The 21117-nt window shown below is 39.0% G+C and overlaps 1 protein-coding gene across 6 annotated transcripts in view; it reads right to left on the bottom strand.

The window, feature by feature from the left end:
• LOC143178038 (phosphatase and actin regulator 2) overlaps positions 1-21117 on the bottom strand; it is a 309101-nt gene that overhangs the window by 186584 nt on the left and 101400 nt on the right. For all 6 annotated transcript variants that reach the window (XR_013001702.1, XM_076376454.1, XM_076376456.1 and 3 more), the window contains exons 2-4: positions 12656-12820; positions 11696-11794; positions 8327-8677 (exon numbers count right to left, since the gene is read on the bottom strand). Coding sequence is in view for 5 of the 6 variants with exons in the window: in XM_076376454.1 (XP_076232569.1) it covers positions 8327-8677; positions 11696-11794; positions 12656-12820 (615 nt within the window). In the remaining variant the exon portion in view is untranslated. The remainder of the gene's footprint in view (positions 1-8326; positions 8678-11695; positions 11795-12655; positions 12821-21117) is intronic.

Genomic DNA, 21117 nt, shown 5'->3' with positions numbered 1-21117 from the left:
ACTGCAAGGGAGAGTGAAAAATAAAGGCTAGAAAATATTAATAAACGCGTGGCACAGAAGAATACGTTCGAGAGCTTGCATTCACCCAGAACGGTATTCAAATTCAATTAACCAGGAAACAAATTCATATTAAGGGCAGCTTTCGCGACCGTCGAGCCAATTATTTAAATTACCGCGGTGGCGAGGTATCAACGCAAGGGGTATGTATATGTACAGTAGCAGACAAAAGATATGAGGCTAGAACATAGGCAATGTTTTAATTGCTGTACCTTCGTGAGAGGAAGTCGTATACAACATTTCTATGGTGATTTCAAAGGATGAATCCTCTGTTTTTATAGTCCTAAATTTAATTTCTTCGAAGATGTTTCTACACTAGGAAACGAACAGGAAGGAGAAAATAGGTTTTCTCTAAAAAAGATGTAAAAATTCAAAGGATTCTAGTTTCTGTAATAAATTTTTTCTGCAATCCACATGACCATGGATTTATGGACTGAAGCCTGGACTTTAGAATGAATTCCTTACCACTTGATGTAGTATTTTCAGTAGTCGTTTTATTCCACTTTGAATGAAAAGTGTTTTATCGGTATAATGGTACACAAACTATACAAGAACACGCAGGATGCAAGTCCAACCATGTGAACACAGTCTGATGAACAAAAACAAGTAGAATGTTGCTTGATTTATGTAGTTATAACAACTAGAACAAAATATCATCTTTGTATCAGTGATACATTTCACTCAACGTGGAATAAAACAACAACAAAAAATTGTACATCGACTTTTATGGAAGCCATCAGAAAGACGAGGCTTTGATCTTGAAATTCATGCTGATTTGCATTGTCAAAAGAATTTTTTAAGAAAACTGCATCTACTGAAATTTGTACAATCTTTCAGAAAAAACACCATCTTCACTTCCTTTTCAATTCCTTACTAGTATTGCAAAAATCTTGAACGAAATTGAATATAGAAATATATAAGTAGAAAATTTCCCTTTTAAAATGACTCTAGGGAAGTTATTATCCAACTTCTTTTCACGAACTTACAATAAATAAGAAGACTGACAACGTTTTGTCCCAGTCTTAAACTTTTGCTCGCTACTGTATGCGCACGTGTGCTGGAAGGCATTCGCGAAGTCGATCGTGCTCGCACGAGCGATCAAACGAATTCCTGGATCGTCTGAATTTCGTCGCCGACGACGGCGTAAGGTTTCAACGACGGACCTGCGTCAATATCGACCCGAGTCCCTCTCCCTCGCCATTTCCTGCTCGCCCTCCGCTGCACCCTTGCAGCACGGTGCACGTACGCGCGAGGGAAAACAACGAGCTGGGGCTGCGTTGAAATATGCACGGCAGCGTGACGGAAAAACGCTCTGCACGAGCGCTGGCCAGAACCTTGCTCCATTCAATTTCGGCCAGTGCTCCGAGCTTGGCGAGAAAATGCGTTAAATTTTACTGTCCCGCCGATTCGCTGGGAATTTTAACGCTGGCGGTTTGGTTTCTTATGGGATCGATAATGTTTAAGGAGGTATTCTGGTCTAGAAACTTAAAAAAGTCGATTTTTTAATCTCGTTTTCTGAAAGTATATACCTATATATATATATATACATATATATACATATATATATATATACTCGAGAATATTTCTGCCAATCGATATTGCTGGTTTCGCGAAATCAATGAAATTAGAAGCGTTTGTTCAGAACTTGCGACGCAGCGTTGTATGGATTAGGTACACTTTAAACGCGATTTTCTCGAAATTACATTTTCCCAAATGGTTGCCATATCTCACGTTCTAATTGTTCGATTGACAGCAAATTTGGAGAGAATCCTTACCACATCTGTCTTTATCGTTCGAATGAGAACTTTGAAAATTCGATGTTCTTTAGTATTATTTTTAACAAAAATTAGTAATCTGACTTTATTCCTCTGCCAAATTTTTTGATTTTAATATTTTTGCACAATTCTAGTTTCGACTATAGTCACGTTCATATTGAACAAGATTATTCTCGATTCGTTCATTTTAGACAAGTAGAACGGCTGGTACCATGGCAACCATGAAAGCACTTTCAAGAGAAGAGGCTGTATTAAAGCAGCTGTATCTCTCACAATTTTCAATATTTTTAGATTAAAGAAATTGTGTGTACTCCTTAAATATAGGCGAAAAATATATGAAAAAATCTAACCATACTGAACATATCTTACCATACAGAAAAATATAATGCAAACAATACTTGAAAACTTGTGGTCTAGTACAGAATATCCCCCTAACATGGGATGGTCATGAACTTACAAGGGGCATAACTTTAGTATCTTTCGAGGATGATGAAACTTGGTACAGGAGTAGAGCTTCGAACAATAGTAGACATGTATTTTTTGCTGGTAATCATATTTAGAGGGTGAAATGCACCCTCAAAGTTCCACTTCCATTTGGGATGGAAAATATGTTTTTGTAAATGTCTCAAATTTCGTTTAAATTATGTTATTTCTCATTAAAAAAACACGCATTTTGTGTATCTACTATTTTTTTTACGTGGATTAATTTTCCAGATATTTACGAGAATGTATTTTCCAGCGCTATATTGGGGTCGGTTTTCATCCCCTAAATATGAATATCAGCAGCTAAAAAGGAAATACGTGTTTAATATTTTTTGTTACACTAGGCATATATTAAGTTTCATCAAATTCATATGACATTAAAGCTATGTTCCCTGTATGCTGAGAAATATGATTAAAGTTTATTATTTATGCTTATGTCTTTAGTAAACTGAGAATGAAAATTTTAGATTCAAAAGTCGAGATATTTCTACAAAAAATAAAGAGTTTATAAAAATCTGAGGATAGTAGCATGATTAAATTTAAGAACATTTGCTTTGTAATTATTCTGCATGAAAGTGGAAACGAATAATCAGTAAGTAAGGAAATTTTAAAGTTCAAAATCTGGCGTTTTAAAAAGTGTGGTACAAGCTGAAAGATTTAGACATCTAAAAGTTGATAAATTTACACGCCTTTCCAAAAGTTTTATTAGGTAATCTAATAAGTAAAATATTATCCAAACGGAATGCTAAGAGCTATAATAGGATACATGTAGAAAAAAGTGATTCATAAATGATTGGGTGAAACGTGAAAAGAAATAGAACAGTGCTCGAGTAGAAAAGGATCGTATATAGGCAGACACGTTTTTCAATCAGCTTCACCGTGTTTGCGTCTCTCTGCAACTTTTAGCTCCTTTAAAGCTTTAAAAGCTGCTTCAAGCAAAATTTATCCTATTCTGCGGTAACTTTAGGAACACATAAGCTCATTAAAAGTTTTAGAGAAAATTTCTTCAATTATGTATAACTCTATCCATTAAGCTAGAATTAATACTCGAGTCAGACTCCAGTAACAATAGGCACATGGTTCAAATTGTATGACTAATACTAAAAGGGGCATCAAAGATAATTTCAGGAGCACGAATTAGAGTAGTGGGAAATTTGAGAGTAGTCCAACGAGCTGCAATAATGATTGTGTCAACATATGAGCAAATGTATGTTTGTGTTTCAATTCAGTGGTTTGATACGTTTCCCATTTCTCGTTACACAGACTCAATTGGTGGGTAAACAGATAAGAGTTGAAGATTAGTTAAGTACAATCTGATTCTCTAATCGTGGTGTAAATAAGAAATTTAATACAATTTTATTCTTTTATTATTATATTAGCACAGGTACAGGTGCCCAGAAAATATGCTCATGTAATACGTAAATAATTTCTAGAATGAGTAAAGTTGAAAAGTTTCGTGAACAAGTATTTAAAAATGTAAGATAAAGTGCAATTAATGTGACACTGATGAACCACGATGAGAGAAACTTAGTCACAAATCGTTTGCATAATTTTATCACTTCCGAATTTACATAACTCCCTTCCCCAAGAATTTCCCCTGAATTTGTCCCTAGAAGCACATACTCAATTGGAGGGAATAATAAATAGCTTGTTCAGACACTGATTTCCAACTGCCTAAAAAGACATCTCCCGCCAAAACATTCTTTGGTTAGTCAAGTGTCACCCCATTTCAACCCTCTTTCCTTCGTATGCGAACAATCTCTTTAATTCCGAAGCCCATCAGCTGTGTTATATCACTTTGCATTAGTGATGACCCTGATATTCCCTGACGCGAACGTTTTAAACTCTTCTTCAATCTACACCATCTACAGTAGTTTAAGAATAATACTTGTGACTTTCTGAATTACTCTCAAATTCTCAGAAATCGACAAAAATGAGAAAAATGGAATATTTGTTAGTTCACATTGTATAATGAAACACCAACATTAAACGCAGATATGTATTTTAGAACTGTATAAAAATAAATCTTAAATAATTTCAGCTTGAAATTCTCTCAACTTAATCAATTTTAAAATTGTAATATGAAAATTTTGAAAATTTGATAACTAGATTTATGTATCAAGATCAACTTATACTCTTATCTATTATAATATTATAATACTATAGTACTATTATTATTACAGAATGTAATTCAGATACACCTAAAAATGTCTCGTTCCTATTCTAGACATATCTCACGAAGACAAAATGAACATCCAGAAAACCCTTTCCCTAACCCCAACTCAAAGCAAAGTGCTCTTCCTCCCTCGTTCCATTACAAACTAAATTGAAATTAGGATCGATGACACTTTGAACAGCATTGATCCAAATTCCTCGCAGCTCGCATTCTCTAGAATCTTGTTTACACGAGTTAGAAGGGCAGACATCTAACGACCCTGCGTCTCTCTGGTTTTTCGATCCCTTTGAATGCGCGATTCTCTCCCTCGGAACGCACGAAGAACGATGAAAACGGACGGATAAAAATAAAGGAGGCAAGAGAGCGAGGGGGTGGAGGACAGGGCTGGTAGGCTCTTCAACTCACGATGTACGCGGAGAAGCGTATCGATCGTCGTTGGCTCCCATGGTTCTTGCCACGAGACTGACGAGGAGCACACACTAACCCAGCCCCCCTGACGTCTGTACGACGTTTTATCCTCTGTTTGCACCCTTTCCGTCCCACAGCCTCCATCACGGCCGCTTAATTCACCCCCAAACCCCGAGACAGCCTTCGTTCCTCGTCTTTTCCGTGTTTAGCTAGGAAGCAGAACCGAAAAGGCCGTGAAATGTCTCCATGACTGAGGATCGATGCTGAAATGGCCGAAATCTCGTGAAATTGCTTGCACCCTCTGCGCGGGAGGTATTAATTGAGAAAGAAGAACTAGAAAAAATTTAAATATCCAATATTTCAAATTTTTGTCATTCACACTTTTAGGACAAAATGGTTTACTTCTTTGGAAAATTATAGACAGACACTGTAATATTTAGAATTATATACTAATAAATGATATATTAATTCCAAGATTTTGTATGTATAATTTAATACTACATTCCTCTGTTAGCAATCAAGTTTCATGGTAAATAAATTTGTTTAAAGACATTAATATTGTCTTTACGATCTAGTAGTTAAATAAATTAACCACTTGGTACTCTATGAAAAACAGAATAGGCTGTACCAAAATTAATAAAAATATACAGATTCTGTCCTGGGCTATAAACAACTTGGTAGCATAAACCACAAACATTCTAAGGACCCAAAAACCTTGAACCACCCCTCTATCATAAAACCATATTTAATACTCGAAAATCTGAGAATCACCCACCCTAACGAGCCAGACCCAAAAAGGGCGAAGACATCAAAGGGTCTCTATGCAAATGATGAAGAACGGTGTCCCCTTTCGTCTTCTCGCAAAATTAACGATCCAAGAGTGAGTCGGCGAGACTCCAATGGCAGGTGCAGCAGGTGCATTATTCGATGTTAACATACTCGCGAGCATCGTATCGCACAATCCTTGGGCCGAAACATCGCCCTCGGCGACGTCTCGCATGCAAATTACCCGTGTCCCAAGGCAACGAGACCTTTTCAACAAGAGTATCAATGAAGCCAATTCAGTTCGCGTAATTCAAGAATGGCGTCAAATAAATTCACTGACAGCAACAGGTAGCCCGCAACAAGGGGATTCGCGTGCTAGACACGACTCGCGAGGAGGAGCCAGCGGAACCAGCGAGGAGATCCGCTGGAAATCTTGAGGATGGGGCGCCAGGAAAGTTGTCGATGGTCGAAACCGCTTTGTAATATCGCGTTACGCGTCTGCGTGATAAGTGTGGTTTTACGGCTTCGGTTTAAACCGCAAGGGAAACCTGATAGTCTTATCTGGACGATGCTCGAGAGATACGGGAGGCGAGAAAGGGGTACGAAAGGTCGAGGGTTGTTTTCTGAGCCAGAGGACCTCAGAGACTCGATACAAGGTCTGCATATCGGATGACGCTGTGAAGATACTTTAATTCTGTTCGGGATTAGGTGTGGATTAGTCCAAGAATTTCCTAAAGTTTTGAGGGTTCAATGACAAAGGGGTGCATACCTGATAAGGTGATACAACCTGTGTCTATTTGGACACTGGTGTAAATAGTATTGGTTATTACATTTAATATTCACTTTATCTATAAGAAAATTACTGTATTTAGTTACTTAAATGTTTACTAAATTTCTGTAACCTTATAACATATTTGGTTACAAGGAAACATTTATACACTATTTTAATATTGTTCTTACATCTAATTTCCTAAGTAGCCTTGGTTTCTCTTTCTTAAATAATCATTACTAATAATAACTATCGAGTATTTTGATATAACTAACAGACTTTTTAGAAAAATTGTGTTATAGTATTATTTTCTGATTGAAAGATTAAAATCAATACCCATACTATACTTATATTTCACAAAAAAGAAATAAAAATCTGTTTCCATGTCAAAATCCCAACACTGAAGCCCACGTATACTTTTAAAAATTCTATTATATTAAATATCCGCTGACACGCCTTACATTTTTGCACCAAAATAGGTGAAACAAGATTCCGCCTGTATTTAAAAAACCGTGAGAAAATAAAACCAGAGGGCACAAAAACTAAGCTTTCAAGTAAAGAGTCTCTCAAACACCGAACTAAAAAGAGCTTCTCTCCTGAAGAGCAGGAAACGCGAATACTTAAAGTATTCAGAGAGAAGGAACTCGCGTGACATTCGTTATTAATAGAACTGGGAGGATGGGGATTCGACGTTGAAGGGATTGTTAGGAGAATCAGATAGCCAGGACAGAGATTCCATGAGAAATTTAAGCGGTCGGCACATAGCACGACGTACCACTATCATACTTGATAGTCCATTAATGCCGCTTCTAACGCGTGATATCCGGTAATTAGGTCAACGCCACTGCCCGCGCCATTGTGCGACTCCTTATTAGCTGCTGCAGAAAGAAGACTACAATTTTCTCGCGGTCTTCCCTCCTCTTCGTTGTGTCGACCCATATCTAGGTAACCTTCGTTACAAACCTGTTACACTTAATGCCATAGCAACTCTCACGAAGGAGATTTTCCTTTGGAGGAACATCACAGACATGTATTTTCCACCGAGTGGACAAATGCATTAAAACTACTGTTTCTATTCTACTCGCTAACATAGCACTACATTCACTACCTTCTGCTGGCAGGCATTGCCAGATACTACAATCTTTCATGAGTAATGATAATCACAGAAAAACTAAACCTGAGGCAACACTCTTCGATATGTAGAGGATCAGAGTTGCCATAAGAATTCCCTGCTTCGGTATCGTGGGGGAAGTTGGAAGGTGAAGGAAGAAATAATGGGTGCTCTATTGCTATAGGTCTAGGTCTCAGACTCGAGCAAGACCTTCATTCACGGAATGAAATAAAGCACCTCTTATTTCTTCCCTTATCTCCCAATCTCCCCCACTATACTCACGAAGGGAGCTCATACGACAACCCTAGACAGGAGCAGAATCTCATCACCTTCAATTCTACCTCGAGCATCACAGGACAGATCAGAAGCTTCAATATAACCGACCCGCTCACCCTCACCCACACACGCAGCAGGATTACTACGGAATGCAAGGGGTGCACCCAAGGGTTGCAACTCGATTAGGGTCACCGACTACACGCGCCGTGCCTCGGGTTCATGATACGTCAATCGCTGTCAAAGCACCATGAGCAAGGCACTACAGACGATCTAGCACACGAGCTTAAACCTGGACTCCTCGTTCACCTTAACTGGAATCCACCATTCCGCCCCCTTCAAGACTCTAACAAATCTCCAGTGGAAATCCCTCGAAAGCGATCCTCAGCGACCTAACAGAGACCAAACGCCTGAACGAACGCTATCATCAAGCAATCCAACTCCTGACCAACGAGCCAGGTTTATTCGGACCTACTAGGGTGCAGTGAGATGATATCAGTGCGTCTTACCTTGCGTGCTGCCGTTGGGCTGGCCTCCTTGCGGCATCCCTGGATAAAGGGGCGAGAGATGCGGCGAGGGTTGATTGCTGGGCGGTCCTGCAGAATGTGGATTGGCAGTCGTGGGGGTCGGGGTAGCCGACGGTACTTGCTGGGATTGCTGGGATTGCTGCCCAGTACTGGCAGCCGTGGGTGTCGCAGCGGGGGTGCCACCGCCAGGGCCGACACCCCCAGTGGTTGGTTGCTGTTGCTGTTGTTGCTGCTGCTGTTGCTGTTGTTGTTGCTGCTGCTGCTGCTGCGGCTGTTGAGGCGTCTGCTGCGGAGTAGGCGGTTTTTGGCCGTCCGTCGAGTCGCTGGGCGTCTCTGAAACCGGGCAACCCACCATCTGGGTTAGCTTGGACACTAATGCACGCAGACAGGCGTCCAGGACTGTTCTACGTCAATGCTAAGCGGTTTACGCTGCTTTCGATCTGACTCGTCGGCTACGAACGCTTCCTGCTGATGATCTGCTCCAAAAGGGGCTATTAACTCGGGCTTTCGGGAAGCTTCGACGCCGTTCCCTTCTGATGTTTGTTTAGTCGTTTGGTGAGATGTCTGTCGATAGGTGAAGTCTACGTGAAGGTGTTAAAGGTGGTGTTAGAGTTTGTGCTGTGTGGAGGTGTAACTCGCAGTGCTGGTCAAAGGAAAGTTTGTGGACTGAATAGTAGATAGAATGGCAAGAATCGTGATATTGTAATCTAGTTTATAGGTGTAAAATAATGTCAGTGTCAGACCTTCTTTGACCATCACTGCATTTCGTGGTTCTGTGACTGTAAGTGTACTAGATTGGAGAGAACTGGTGCATTGAATCTGAGACGGTATCAAGTGAATAAATTAGACAGTTGGGGATTGGAGTTTACTGGAACTCTCTGAACTTGGACTTTTACACTTTCATACACCAGACCTGCGCACCGTGTTCAACTTTGAGCTATTGTAATCCTACTCTTCCTCAGACTTTATCGAAGTTTCTCTCAGAATGTTAATACTGCTGAAAGAAATGAAATTTGTAGAAAGCGTTATCGACCCTTCCTTTCCATCTAAAGGATGACATGTAGAAGAAGTACAGAAAATGGATACCCCGACAAATGTTAACATTTAAAACTCCTCCTCCAGCTGATCGAAAAAGGAGCGTATCTTTGCCTTCCACGAAAACGATCTCATCTGCGGGAAGCAATTAATCAAAAGTTCAGACTCGCTCTAGATTTCACACTTGACCACATAGATCCTCGCACAGCGGAAGTATGAATAATGGTAGAAGCTGGTGAAAAGTTTCAAAATCAATACTCCGGCAAGTTCTTTGACAGAAGATACGTTCATCAGGCATTGTTGCGCACGAAGCAGCAGGAATCTATTAATCAACCGAGCCAGCTCGAGTTCCACCAGGTCAACGGAGAACGAAGAGGAACGTTTTACGTTCACCTTCGTAATTACATTCCGCGCGAGGTGTCTTGCGTACTGCTGTCGAAATAAGAGAACACTGAGCGAAAATTACTGTTCTAACGCGGACGTACATCTTAACTGCGCTAGACTCTAGACGAAGGAGAAATATATTAAAATACGTCATTTTAACCCTGCGGAGGTCGTGGACCTAGAAATTCCTCTGGATGTGTGTTTGAGAGATGCAATAATTTCAAATCTCTGTTCTGCGATGCTGTTTTTAACACAGAAAGTTGCACTCAATTGTATTTACCTAAATATGAAATGTAATTATTAAATAGAATATGAATATTCTAAACACAAATTTATGACAATCCTTAGATGATAGATTTGTGAAACAGTTATGGCATCCATCAGAACACTTAGACTTAGAGAATAATAATTTGTTGCAAAAATGAACGACAACTTCCGCAAGGATAAAATATAAATACTAAATTTGCATATAGAAACATTAAAAGTAGAAATTTAAAGGTATTTCTTATAATTGAAATTATAAAGTGTTTCTTTTTAAACAGATACTTATAACACAATTCTAGTACTCTTTAATCACATAATTGTTAAAAATTTAATACTTTGAAAATATTTAGAATTTAATTATTAATAGTGACTCTCACAAAGTGGAAAATTATTTCCACATACCTTCGAACATTTAAAACAGTTACATAAATCATTTTACAAGATAATTTCCTGTACCTTCACAAAATTTCGAACAATTTTCAAGGAATTAAAATTTCACAGATAGTTTCGTCGCTTGATAACAGGATATTCGTCCACAAGTAGAAACTTAATCTCTTATCGCTCTCGTCGGTAAAAACGACCGTAGCGTTATCATGCCACGGTAAAATAATTGTCCCAAGGCAAGATTTATCAAAATCCCTGATAAATAAAGCCGCAGAATTTGACACTTGCTATATCGAGCGAAGCTTTAGAAAATACAGCTCGTAGACACGTTTCTTGGTCTGCCGATTTTTCCTCAAGATTGATCAGGCACTTGAAGTGCCCGCGTTATTTCGCGACGCCGGAAATTAAGCTCACGTCTGGACGATAACGAGCCACGAAACCCAATTACATTCTTCTAGCATTCTACGGTGCAGCCAGCTTTCGCTGCTTGCTTTCCGAGCCTCGTTTCAATCCATGGGCCCTTATTTCCTGATCAGACGGAGGCTGGACAATTTTCACGCGTGTGGAACGAGCCCAGCCCTCGACGGAAATTCGCGAGTTTAGGGGTCGAGTGTGCGAAATCCAACAAAGTTCAAAAAGGAAACGCTGAAATACGGAAATAACGAGTCTAGCCATAGCCCGAGATTGAAGAATTTTTTAGCCAATCTCTGGAGAGCTTTATTTCCAACAGGTTCAAAAAAGAATAGAACAGTTTCCATTTATCAAGAACGAGGCAAAGTTAAAGAATGCGAAGATTATTAATCTTTTAATTGCAGTACCTAATACAAATAACTTTTATTGCGATTTCTAAGTACTTAAATTTCTGCATTTAAACTTTACGACTGCAGAGAGTAATTAATGTCACTCGTTTGAAACTTTAATTGCGGGCACGTATCGAGAGTTCTTGGAAAATTAATATTCTGTGTAATTACTGACGCTGCTTATAATTGGTTAATTTCAGTGGGTTGTATTAGAGGCTGTTAATTATGCTGCGTGTTAAAGAAGTTTGTATATTTTGACCCAATTATTGGATCGTGTAACATCGCTAATAACGGCTTGAAATTTTTAAATAATTCTGTGTAAGAAATTTAATTAATATTGTTACACTGTATACAACGTACGTGTATATGTATGCCTATATTCGGTTGTAAACAAGAGTTCTAATTTTCTTTTAATGAGAGAACCGCTACACATTTAATATGTACGATAACGAAGAGATAAGTAGTAGAGCAAGATGTAACTCACCATTTTCCGGAAACGACGTAGACCTAATTACGGGCAGCAGAATTCCTTTCTGTACCAATTCGTCTCTGCTAGCTCGTACGGAGATCTTCCTTTCGAGCGCTGAAATTGCGAAAAGCAACACTTGATTAATACTTTTAATTCTCAATAATAAATATTAGTAAGTACAGTAAAGCGTCGATTATTCGAAATGCATTTTCCTCGATCTTTGTTACTTAGAATTGTGGCTATTTGGAGTATCGATGAAATTATACAAGGGCCTCAAGTAAACCTCAAACTATCACTTAGTAATAGTTTATCAAATATTTTAAAGAATTGTCTGTGAATTATTAAGTTAGTGTTCGAAAATTGTGCCCCACTAAAATTCGTCCAACTAATAATATTCAAAAATTAATATCTAGAATCTACAGTATACTAAAAGCTGCAACTTATCTGCTGGAGTTCAAAAGACAAAGAATAATAAAATTATAATTAAAAGAAATAGTCATAATGAATGCAAAAGAGTACTGTAAGACAAGTGAAATTTTTGGCATTATGCAAACTTTTAGCGTTCTTCTTTTTCAGATTTCACAGTTTTCAGAAAAGTGGCAATACTGTATCATACAGAGAAATAAACACTAATTATATATTTCAGCGTGATCTTATCTTATCTTCAGCGCGAATCATTCTGTACCTGAGAACTAGACTAGCCCAAGTCCACTTTTTCAAAATTAAGTTTCTCATGAAATCTTACTGTTTTCTCTTTATTTTATTAGAATAATAGGAATTGAATAAAGTTTCGCTATAAATGAAGGAAATTTAATAGTATAAACTACCTCAAACACTATATAAAGAAATATCTAATCGTATTTATTTTTTGGCTCTCCTAAAAAATAACAAAAGAAGACTTGGGTTACGTTAGTTCTCAGTACAGATTAAAACAGGAACACAATCATAAAATTCAAATAATAAATATGTACTCACACAAAGAGGCGGCTTCGAATTTGTCCGATTTCTTTTTCCGTTTCCACTTCCAAGGCTTAAAGAGTCTACCGAGGGCCGAGAACTTGCTTTTCCTCTCCAGGGGTGGCGTCCTCGCCCCCGAGCCCAAACTGTTCGTCCGCAGAGCCGCCCCATTTTGCTTCTTCGCTGTAACACAAAAGAAAACATTGTCAGTTATTCCTCGAGAAGCCAAATCACCCGAACTGAGAATTATCATCGAACGGTCTCTCCAAATCGCAAATCGCAGTCGCAATGTTCGAAACAGACCGTTCGCTGGTAAAATAAACGACTGCAAGTCCCTCGAACGCTGCAGCAGCGTTATCGACTTGGGATACGCTTCCCTATTTCCCCTGCTTTTCCAGGGAAAAATACAGCAGTCCGCTGCGTTACCGACAAGGGATGAAACTACCCTCGCGCTTACCACCCCCGTGGCGGCGGATCGATCACGTTTCCCGTTCGAATAAGGCTAATTTATCTCGGAAATATCGTTATCGCCGATTGTGGTTTGGAAACGAGATCAATTTGAGAACATAGCAGGAGAATATTGCGGTTCGTTGGTCGATTGATTGAAATTGAATTGGTAAACGAACACAGATTACAAATGAAATAAATGCAGACGAAGGGAGGGAGGAATAAACAAGCGTTCAGCAAGAGAAAGATCGAAACGTGTAAGTGAAGGGCGTGATTGGTGTTGAAACTTAAATTTATATTTCAAATTAAAGACAAATAAGTATACTTAAGTTTCACGTGGAGATTTCGAGGAATGAAAAAATCACTCGAGGTTTCTGTGTCGATCTTTTCCATTTTATAAAATTCCATTGGTTGTGTTCTTTCTCATCGTCGAAGAGAGTCGCGTGGAAAATACGTAACGAGGAAAAGCGCGTAACGTGTGACGTTAATACGATGAAAAACGACTTCCATTTCCTTCGAATGTAGGACTTATTTCTCGGGGTTATTGCACTCGTTCCGAGGAAACAGAGCTTGCTGATGTTGAACGAATATTAGCGGAAAATTGTATCGAGGCTGGTCTCACGGCTCCGTTCCTCTTAACTCATTGTTAGACGGCCATGTCGATGTCACCATAAAATCAATACTCGACATTGTGGCCCCATAGATATTTAATGGCTCTCGCAGTTCGTAAAAAAGGAGAAGTTTCCTTCGTAAATTCGAGACACGTCTCGACTCATATTGCAGCGTAACACAAACGGGATTTAATAATTGAAATTTCACGCTGTGGGGATTTAGTAGACTAAAAAAGTGCGACACGTGTTTTATTCAGATTTAATGGTGATGTGAGATAATTAATATTTTATTAAATTCAATATGCGCCTGATATTTTTATAGAGGATGTTCCGTGATAGGTGTTCAAAATTTTGAAGAGGTGAATATAGATGCTAAAATAACACGAAAATGAAGATTATTGTTGAGAAAATATTTCAAGGTACGTGTGAAATGTGTCTGACTCATGGCTTAATCTACTGACTTCACTGTGTCTGACTAATGCACGCTGACAGTAGAATAAGTCCCAAGTCAGACACATTTCAGGTAGAAATGAATAGACAATTAATAACTCTGAAATGAAATCCTAAAGACAATTTTGTTATTCTTGATTTTCACCCTATGCTAACATGTATAATCATCTATTAAAATTTCAGACACCTCCACTCTTTAAATAAAGAAAATTGAACATTCTCCATTCATAAAGGAAAGAAAATGGAATACTCCCCATGCATTAAATAAAGAAAATGGAATACTCTCCATTTTTTAAATACAGAAGATAGAATACTCCCTGAGATATTTAAAAAAGGCTGAAAGAATCCAATATTTTTCTCTCAACGAAGAATTTTCTAGTCTTAAGAAATCATTATCACCCTTTTCCCTACCAGCGAGAAAAATGTACCCTCCCACGCTTTGAGCAATATATTCAGCTTAAAGGGATAAACGGAGATCATAAACCACCCCCAAGGTTTTAACAACGATTGAATAAACCCGCTCTCCATCGTGCTGAAGGAAGCTACCCCCGATATCCCGTCAGGAGCAGATGGTTTTTGATAAGCGTCAAATGCACCCTCGAGCAAAAAACACATCAACATTGGATGCAACGCCCCGAGAGCGCAGCAGCTCGCGTATCTTCTCAGTTAAGGAGAGTAGATAGAGGAGACATAAAGGAAAGAAAGGGGCGACAGCTAGGGCGTTGTCAAATGGCAATTTTGGGGAGCTCCCTGCGGGGAATAATAAATGATAACGTGGGGTAGGACAGTTTCCTCGGGAACGACGATTATCGGCGTTAAACGTCCCTTGAGGACACTTCCGAGCGAGGACCTTGGTAGGTGGATTCTTGACACGCTCCTGGATTCACTCTGACTCTGTGAGAGAGCTCTTGAAGGTGCAGATTGAGGGTAATTAAATGATACGACGAATGGGAGTTGGTTTTCCATAACCACGTGATTGAGGAGATATTAATTTCAGCCGTGAAATTGTCTTCAGAGAAGCTTGATCATTTTTGTTATACGTGGAAAATAAATGGAAGGTTTAGATTGATGATAATATTGAAACAAAAATAAAGCAATATGTAATTGCTTTTATAGAAGATCGAACCATTTTGATAGGAGTGGAGTTGATTAATTTTAGATTATATTTGGACTCTGTCTATTTACCAAGTAACTTGTGATGCAATATAATCTATAGAATGTTAAAAAAATAAATCGTAAATAAAGATAATTCTTTAAATGAATTTCTACCATTTTCAAACCAACCTTTCTCGAATTTACACTTAGCATTAACCATTGCACTTCCTCCATCCATTTTTATTTCCATTTATCAATGAACATCAACAGCATCCAGCTTGCATCTCGAATGCAAAACAGTCGCACGAACTATGTTTCCTCGGTTAAAAGGGAGAACAAGAGGAGATAAAAGATGTCGAAGGCTGTGATCCACCAAGAAATCTTGAAAAGGAGTAACAGTTCGATCTCTAAACGCCGACAGTTTTCGCTAGATGCGAACAGGCTCAATGCCATCAGAAACGACTTAGCGGCCGAGTTGTTGGCACAGGATTCGAGGGGAAGGCATTTCTTGGCAAGCGCCGCGACCCGATCGTGGCTCAAAATTGCTCGAAGAATGCTCGATCGATCGAGTATGCAATATCCGTTTGAATCTGTTCGACGTTGATCGAACTGCAGAGGTTCTTGATGTTCGAGAAGACTGCATCGAGTGCATCCAGAGCGAATACACGAGTGATGCTCAGTGAGAGGGAAATAACAGTTAAAACAGAGTTAATTACCAAATTTAAAAGACTGTAATTAAGATATGCTATTTGATCTAATTTGGGAATCGAAACTTCTCTGCTGATTTTACTGTAAACTGATTTTACTGTAAACTGATTTTATTGTAATAAAAGTAACTCCCTCGAGAATGTTTCTTTTCCAAACAAAATTGGAACTTCAAAAGAAGATGATTTTAATCTTCACTTTGAGTTCTCAATGCTGAGGCTTAAAGCCTTTAAAGAAAGTAAGTAGATTTAAGCTTCTGTACTGCTAACGAGGAGCACCAAAAGGGAAGAGAATGATTTACATGACATTGTCTCCGTTAAAGAGTGTGCCAATTGTGACAAGGTACACAATTCGAACTGCAGCTTTTATCAACAGTATGAAGAACGTAAAGAAGCGTGCCAAAAGATCTTTAGAATACATTGACTTGATGGATTGGAGCACCTGTTGTAATGAAACAGATTTCTGGCACAAAGTACAGGGCGCCCTGTAAATCATTCGCTTTCAGCGACCTTAAAACAATCGATTCGTCGCCTCAGTTCATTGCACTTTAAACAATCACAATAGTAACAATTTCCCCTTTGTGCTATTCAACTTAATTCTCTGATAATATAATTCCTCGAGCGAAAGATCCATGTCTGAAGTTCACTCATAAATTCTACTGATGCATATTGATCAAGAGTTAAAGTTTGATGACTCAGACCTAAAATTAGCTCACACAATTGAGATACAGTTATTAGTAATCATAGCAATGCATGAAGTACACTAGTAGATACATTAGATCTATCATAATTCAGTTTACCACAAGAAGAATCATCCACCAAGGATTCAATTTTTCTAAATTTTCTGTAACACAGAAATTTCCAACTCTGACCAGTTACTTTAAAAATATTCTCTTGAGATGTATAACTTAATAAATCCCTATTTTAAAACTTATTTTCCCTGATTTCCAGGCATTTAAACTTCAACCACCAATATGCAAATGCCACGATATATAATTCCATTGATATCTCTCGTATCGAGTCCCAAAATCGCAAACATCGAGCTTAATCGCTCGTATCCTCTACATGTACAGTTTCGGTGATATTCTCCTGAGATATTAATAAATCCCTATTTAAAAAATTGTTATTTTCCCTGATTTCCAGGCATTTAAACTTCAACCACCAATATGCAAATGCCACGATATATAATTCCATTGAGATCTCTCGTATCGAGTCCCAAAATCGCAAACATCGAGCTTAATCGCTCGTATCCTCTACATGTACAGTTTCGTTGATTACTCATCGATGATCGGTGATCTAAGCTCGTCGACGTGTCATCTAGCCGAAGGGAAAGGAAGGAAAGCGGTATATCGATGCCGAAGGAGAATAATTGACGCGACAAAGAGCTTCCGGTACCTGGGCGGCCTATTCACGCGCGTCAAAGCCCATCGAGGGCCGTTGCACCGATGTGCATCGTCTACCGTCCACGAACAATGGCAATATTAGCGCGACGGTAGAGTGCAGTTCCTATTGTTCTTGATGCAGGGCGATGCATCTTAACGCGACCTCGCCCATTATCGCGGCAAGATGCGTGAAAAGTGGAGCCAGATCGGCCCTAGGCTCTGTTGAAACCAGGAAATGAATTTCTTCGAGGATTACGTTTGTTTTTCGAAAGAGATCCGATGTGAATCATTGCTAGGAGATTAGATTGTGGGGTATCGCGCGGCGATTAATTCCTGTGAATATTGCTGGCTCTCGGTACCAGTATGTACTGATTGCATTTTGTTTATGGATACAGGTGGAACGGGTGAAGAATGTGAAGAAGAAACTGAAAATATTTTTATGGGGATTCTTTTGAGAGTATTAACATAAGAAAGGTGTAGGAGTAGAATATCACTTTATGGGTGAGTTTCAGTAGGTAGTTTATGAATATAAAAATTTAGTTGTGTATACATAAAGGCGTGTTAATACGTAGTTTCGCGAAGTGGAAGGGTTGCTACATAAGGTTATGAAATTATTTTTCTATTTACTGTATTATGCATATTCTCCCATATTTTAAATACGTGGATTATGAAGCTTGCTTAAACTACTAAAAATAATTCCTACTTCTGACTCGTTTATCTCTTTTTAAACCCCTCTTTCTGCAAACATAAATTGACCTGTCTCCCTATTTAAAAAATATACATTTCGCCCTTAACTCCATCCTATTCACAAAATGTTTCAAATTTTATGTACTCGCGTTTAGTGCCAACATTTTGGGTGACACAGAAATGATAATGAATGCCGCAGAGCTTTAAAAACTTGGCCACGAAAATGCATTGAGTGATAGTTCCACTTTACACCTCACTTATTTTAATACTCCCATGAATCTAGACTCTAGACCATTGAAATACGTATTTCAAATGTATGGTAAAATCTCAAAAGATGTTTCCAAATGGCCTCACCCACGAACAGCAGGAACAAGTTTACGGATTAGCTCGGCCAGTGTCGATCATCGTCCAGTTCTCGAACGCGTTATCGAATCACACGGCAATTTAATCCTTGGCTATAGGCGCGTGTCGCATCGCGGTCGATCGATCGATAACGAACTCCAGTAGGGCACTTGTTACGCAGCAAGGTGTGTAACCGCATAGCACTTCGTAATTCCGAGTTAGAGTGGTTGATATGCAAATGAAGACTTGCGTCTGCCTGTGGTCGATGGGCCACGTGTCTTGGGGATTCGGTAAAACGTTGTCTTCATGAACCCATTTATCATTCAAGATTCTGGTTTGATGTGTGGATAGCTTGAATCGGTATTGGAGTGTAATTCTAGGGACTAATTTAGGGGTGGCTTTCGATAGGAAGGGATGCAGAAGGTATGGTTGAAAATGGGTGGATTATGGTTAGGGGTTGAGATCTTTTCTGTGTTAGTAGAAACTGGCAAGTGGATAAAGATTATGGAGAGAGAGATATCTGTTTGGGAGTGATTTAACATGTTTCAACCGATTTGGAAGAAATTGGACCTTCGATGGAGTTTTAGAATGGGGTCGATAGTCATGGATACTCTATTGGTTAAATTCTACAAACTTCTTTAAACTTTTTCAATTTCTAGTATAGAGGGTGTTCGATGAAAGGTGTCAGAAATTTTAAGGGGAAATTTTACACACTCAAAATGTGTTTTTGGCCTCGTTTTAAAGTTATTAATTACTGAGAGAACGTTTAAAATTTGCTTAAAATGAAAAGTGTCTGGCTAGAGGCTTATTCTACTGATTTCGCTGTGCCTGATTTTAATAGTGTATGTAAAGTAGAATAAGTCTCAAGTCAGACATTTTTCAAACATATTTTAGACCTTTTCTCAACAAATTAATAACTCTGAAACGAAGTCATAAACTCAATTATGTTATTTTTTATTTTTGTCCTATTTTATCATGTAAGATCATCTCCTACAATTTTTGACACTTGTTCTCGGAAATACTATAGATTTTTCAAATTTTTTCAAACGTCCTTAAATCTATCTCAATCCTCTTAGATACTCTAGTAAGTAAATTAAAATTTTTTCAAATTTTCTTAATGTACATAAATATTGTATTATTAAATAACCAAACAAGTTCTGTCGCCTCGAGATTAAAATAAAGTAACCTCGTATTACATTAAACTTCTGAGTTCTAATAACAATGGACTTCATTAATTATCTTCCCATTGTAAAAGAGTAATATAATGTACAAGTAGATAAAATTATCTTAATTAAAAACTACAAGCAATCTTGTTTCAGCTTCAACACCGCCAGAATTATCTTAGCTATCTCATAACTAAACTTTTGAAACATCGACAAACTTTCTTATACTTTATTACCAATAATTCACAAGACTACCATTTACTACAACCTTTCTGTTACGACACTCAGCCATAAACCACCTGAGATTATTCCAACCGAAAAGATATCGAAACAAACTTTATCAGTCCTCCATTTCAAACTCCACCAAACCTGCACCCTTACGAATCCTCGATCCACCTAACCCCAACCGAATCTCCCTTTTCCATTACGAGAAACGAATCATTTCCAAACGTCGTGACTCGCGACAAAACCTCCACTGTCGTGTTCCCCTGGACCCAGCTCGCATTCGGTTTCACCTGGAACGGCACTCCATTCGAGGGCCGCGGCTGCGATCCAAAGAATCAAGGGCAGCCGTCGCGGGCAGCCAGAGTAAACGATAACTCGCGATGCTTTTGTCTCGAAGAGGTCGCCTGGCGCACTCCAGACGCGAGTGTGTCTCGAGGCACGCTGAAAGGGAGCACGTACACCTGTGTCACCTCGCCACGTTGCCAGTGGAATGTGTTTAGGGGGTTCAAGTTGACAACCAGCGGCCAGGTAATTGAGGAACGGAAAACACTGTGGCGTCGTCATGGCAACACCCCAGCATCCCTTACTCGCGAGCCCTCCGCGAGGGCTACGGCCATGTCCGGGGCCAACGTGCCCTAAACGCCGCCCCCGCCCTGTCTTTGCACTTTTTCGCTCGTTTTCGAGGCTGGCCTGACCCGCCGAAAACGTCTGGAAACCGTTATTCCATTAAACGTCTTGCGAGGGACGAAGGGTCGGATTCCACGCGATTATCCCAATGGTTGCGCTGTCTGCACCCTGAGATTATCGATTAACCGTGATAAAAGACAACCCCCTCTGCGGTCTGATTGCAGGAAGGTAGACTATCGGGTCTGCCGAGGTGATGTTAGGGTCTTCGGAGTCTGGGACGTCGTGGAATGGGGGAATTGAGTGATTAGTTGATGTTACTTCAGGACTCTTTGGAGGGATTATCTCTTTGTGAACAAGATGACTGAATTGTGTTTTGATAGGATTCATGGGATTTTGGTGTCTAAGTTAAGTTAATTATTTGATTTACGAGAAGTCACTCTCGTGATATCAATTATATTCGAAATGTTGAGTTATGTCTACACTGTAGATTCTACTTTGAGGTAACGACGAGGAACACTTTGTCGCTTTTCGTGATGAAAATAATTTAACGAAAGTGTAAGACACTTTTGGATAAGGTCTAGACACCTACAAGTTGATTAATTTACATACCTACTTGCTAATTGTCTATTTCTGATTTCTCCAACCCACAAAAAGGCATGATAGAATATGACTTAACTCCAGACACTCCCACCCTTTAGCAATGAATATTCATCGGTAGGGTTGTTCGAACAATTACGACCAATGCTT

Source organism: Calliopsis andreniformis, chromosome 4, assembly GCF_051401765.1.
Source record: "Calliopsis andreniformis isolate RMS-2024a chromosome 4, iyCalAndr_principal, whole genome shotgun sequence".
NCBI lineage: Eukaryota > Metazoa > Arthropoda > Insecta > Hymenoptera > Andrenidae > Calliopsis > Calliopsis andreniformis.
Note: the sequence above shows the minus strand (reverse complement) of the source record. Positions and strands in the feature narration are given on the sequence as shown.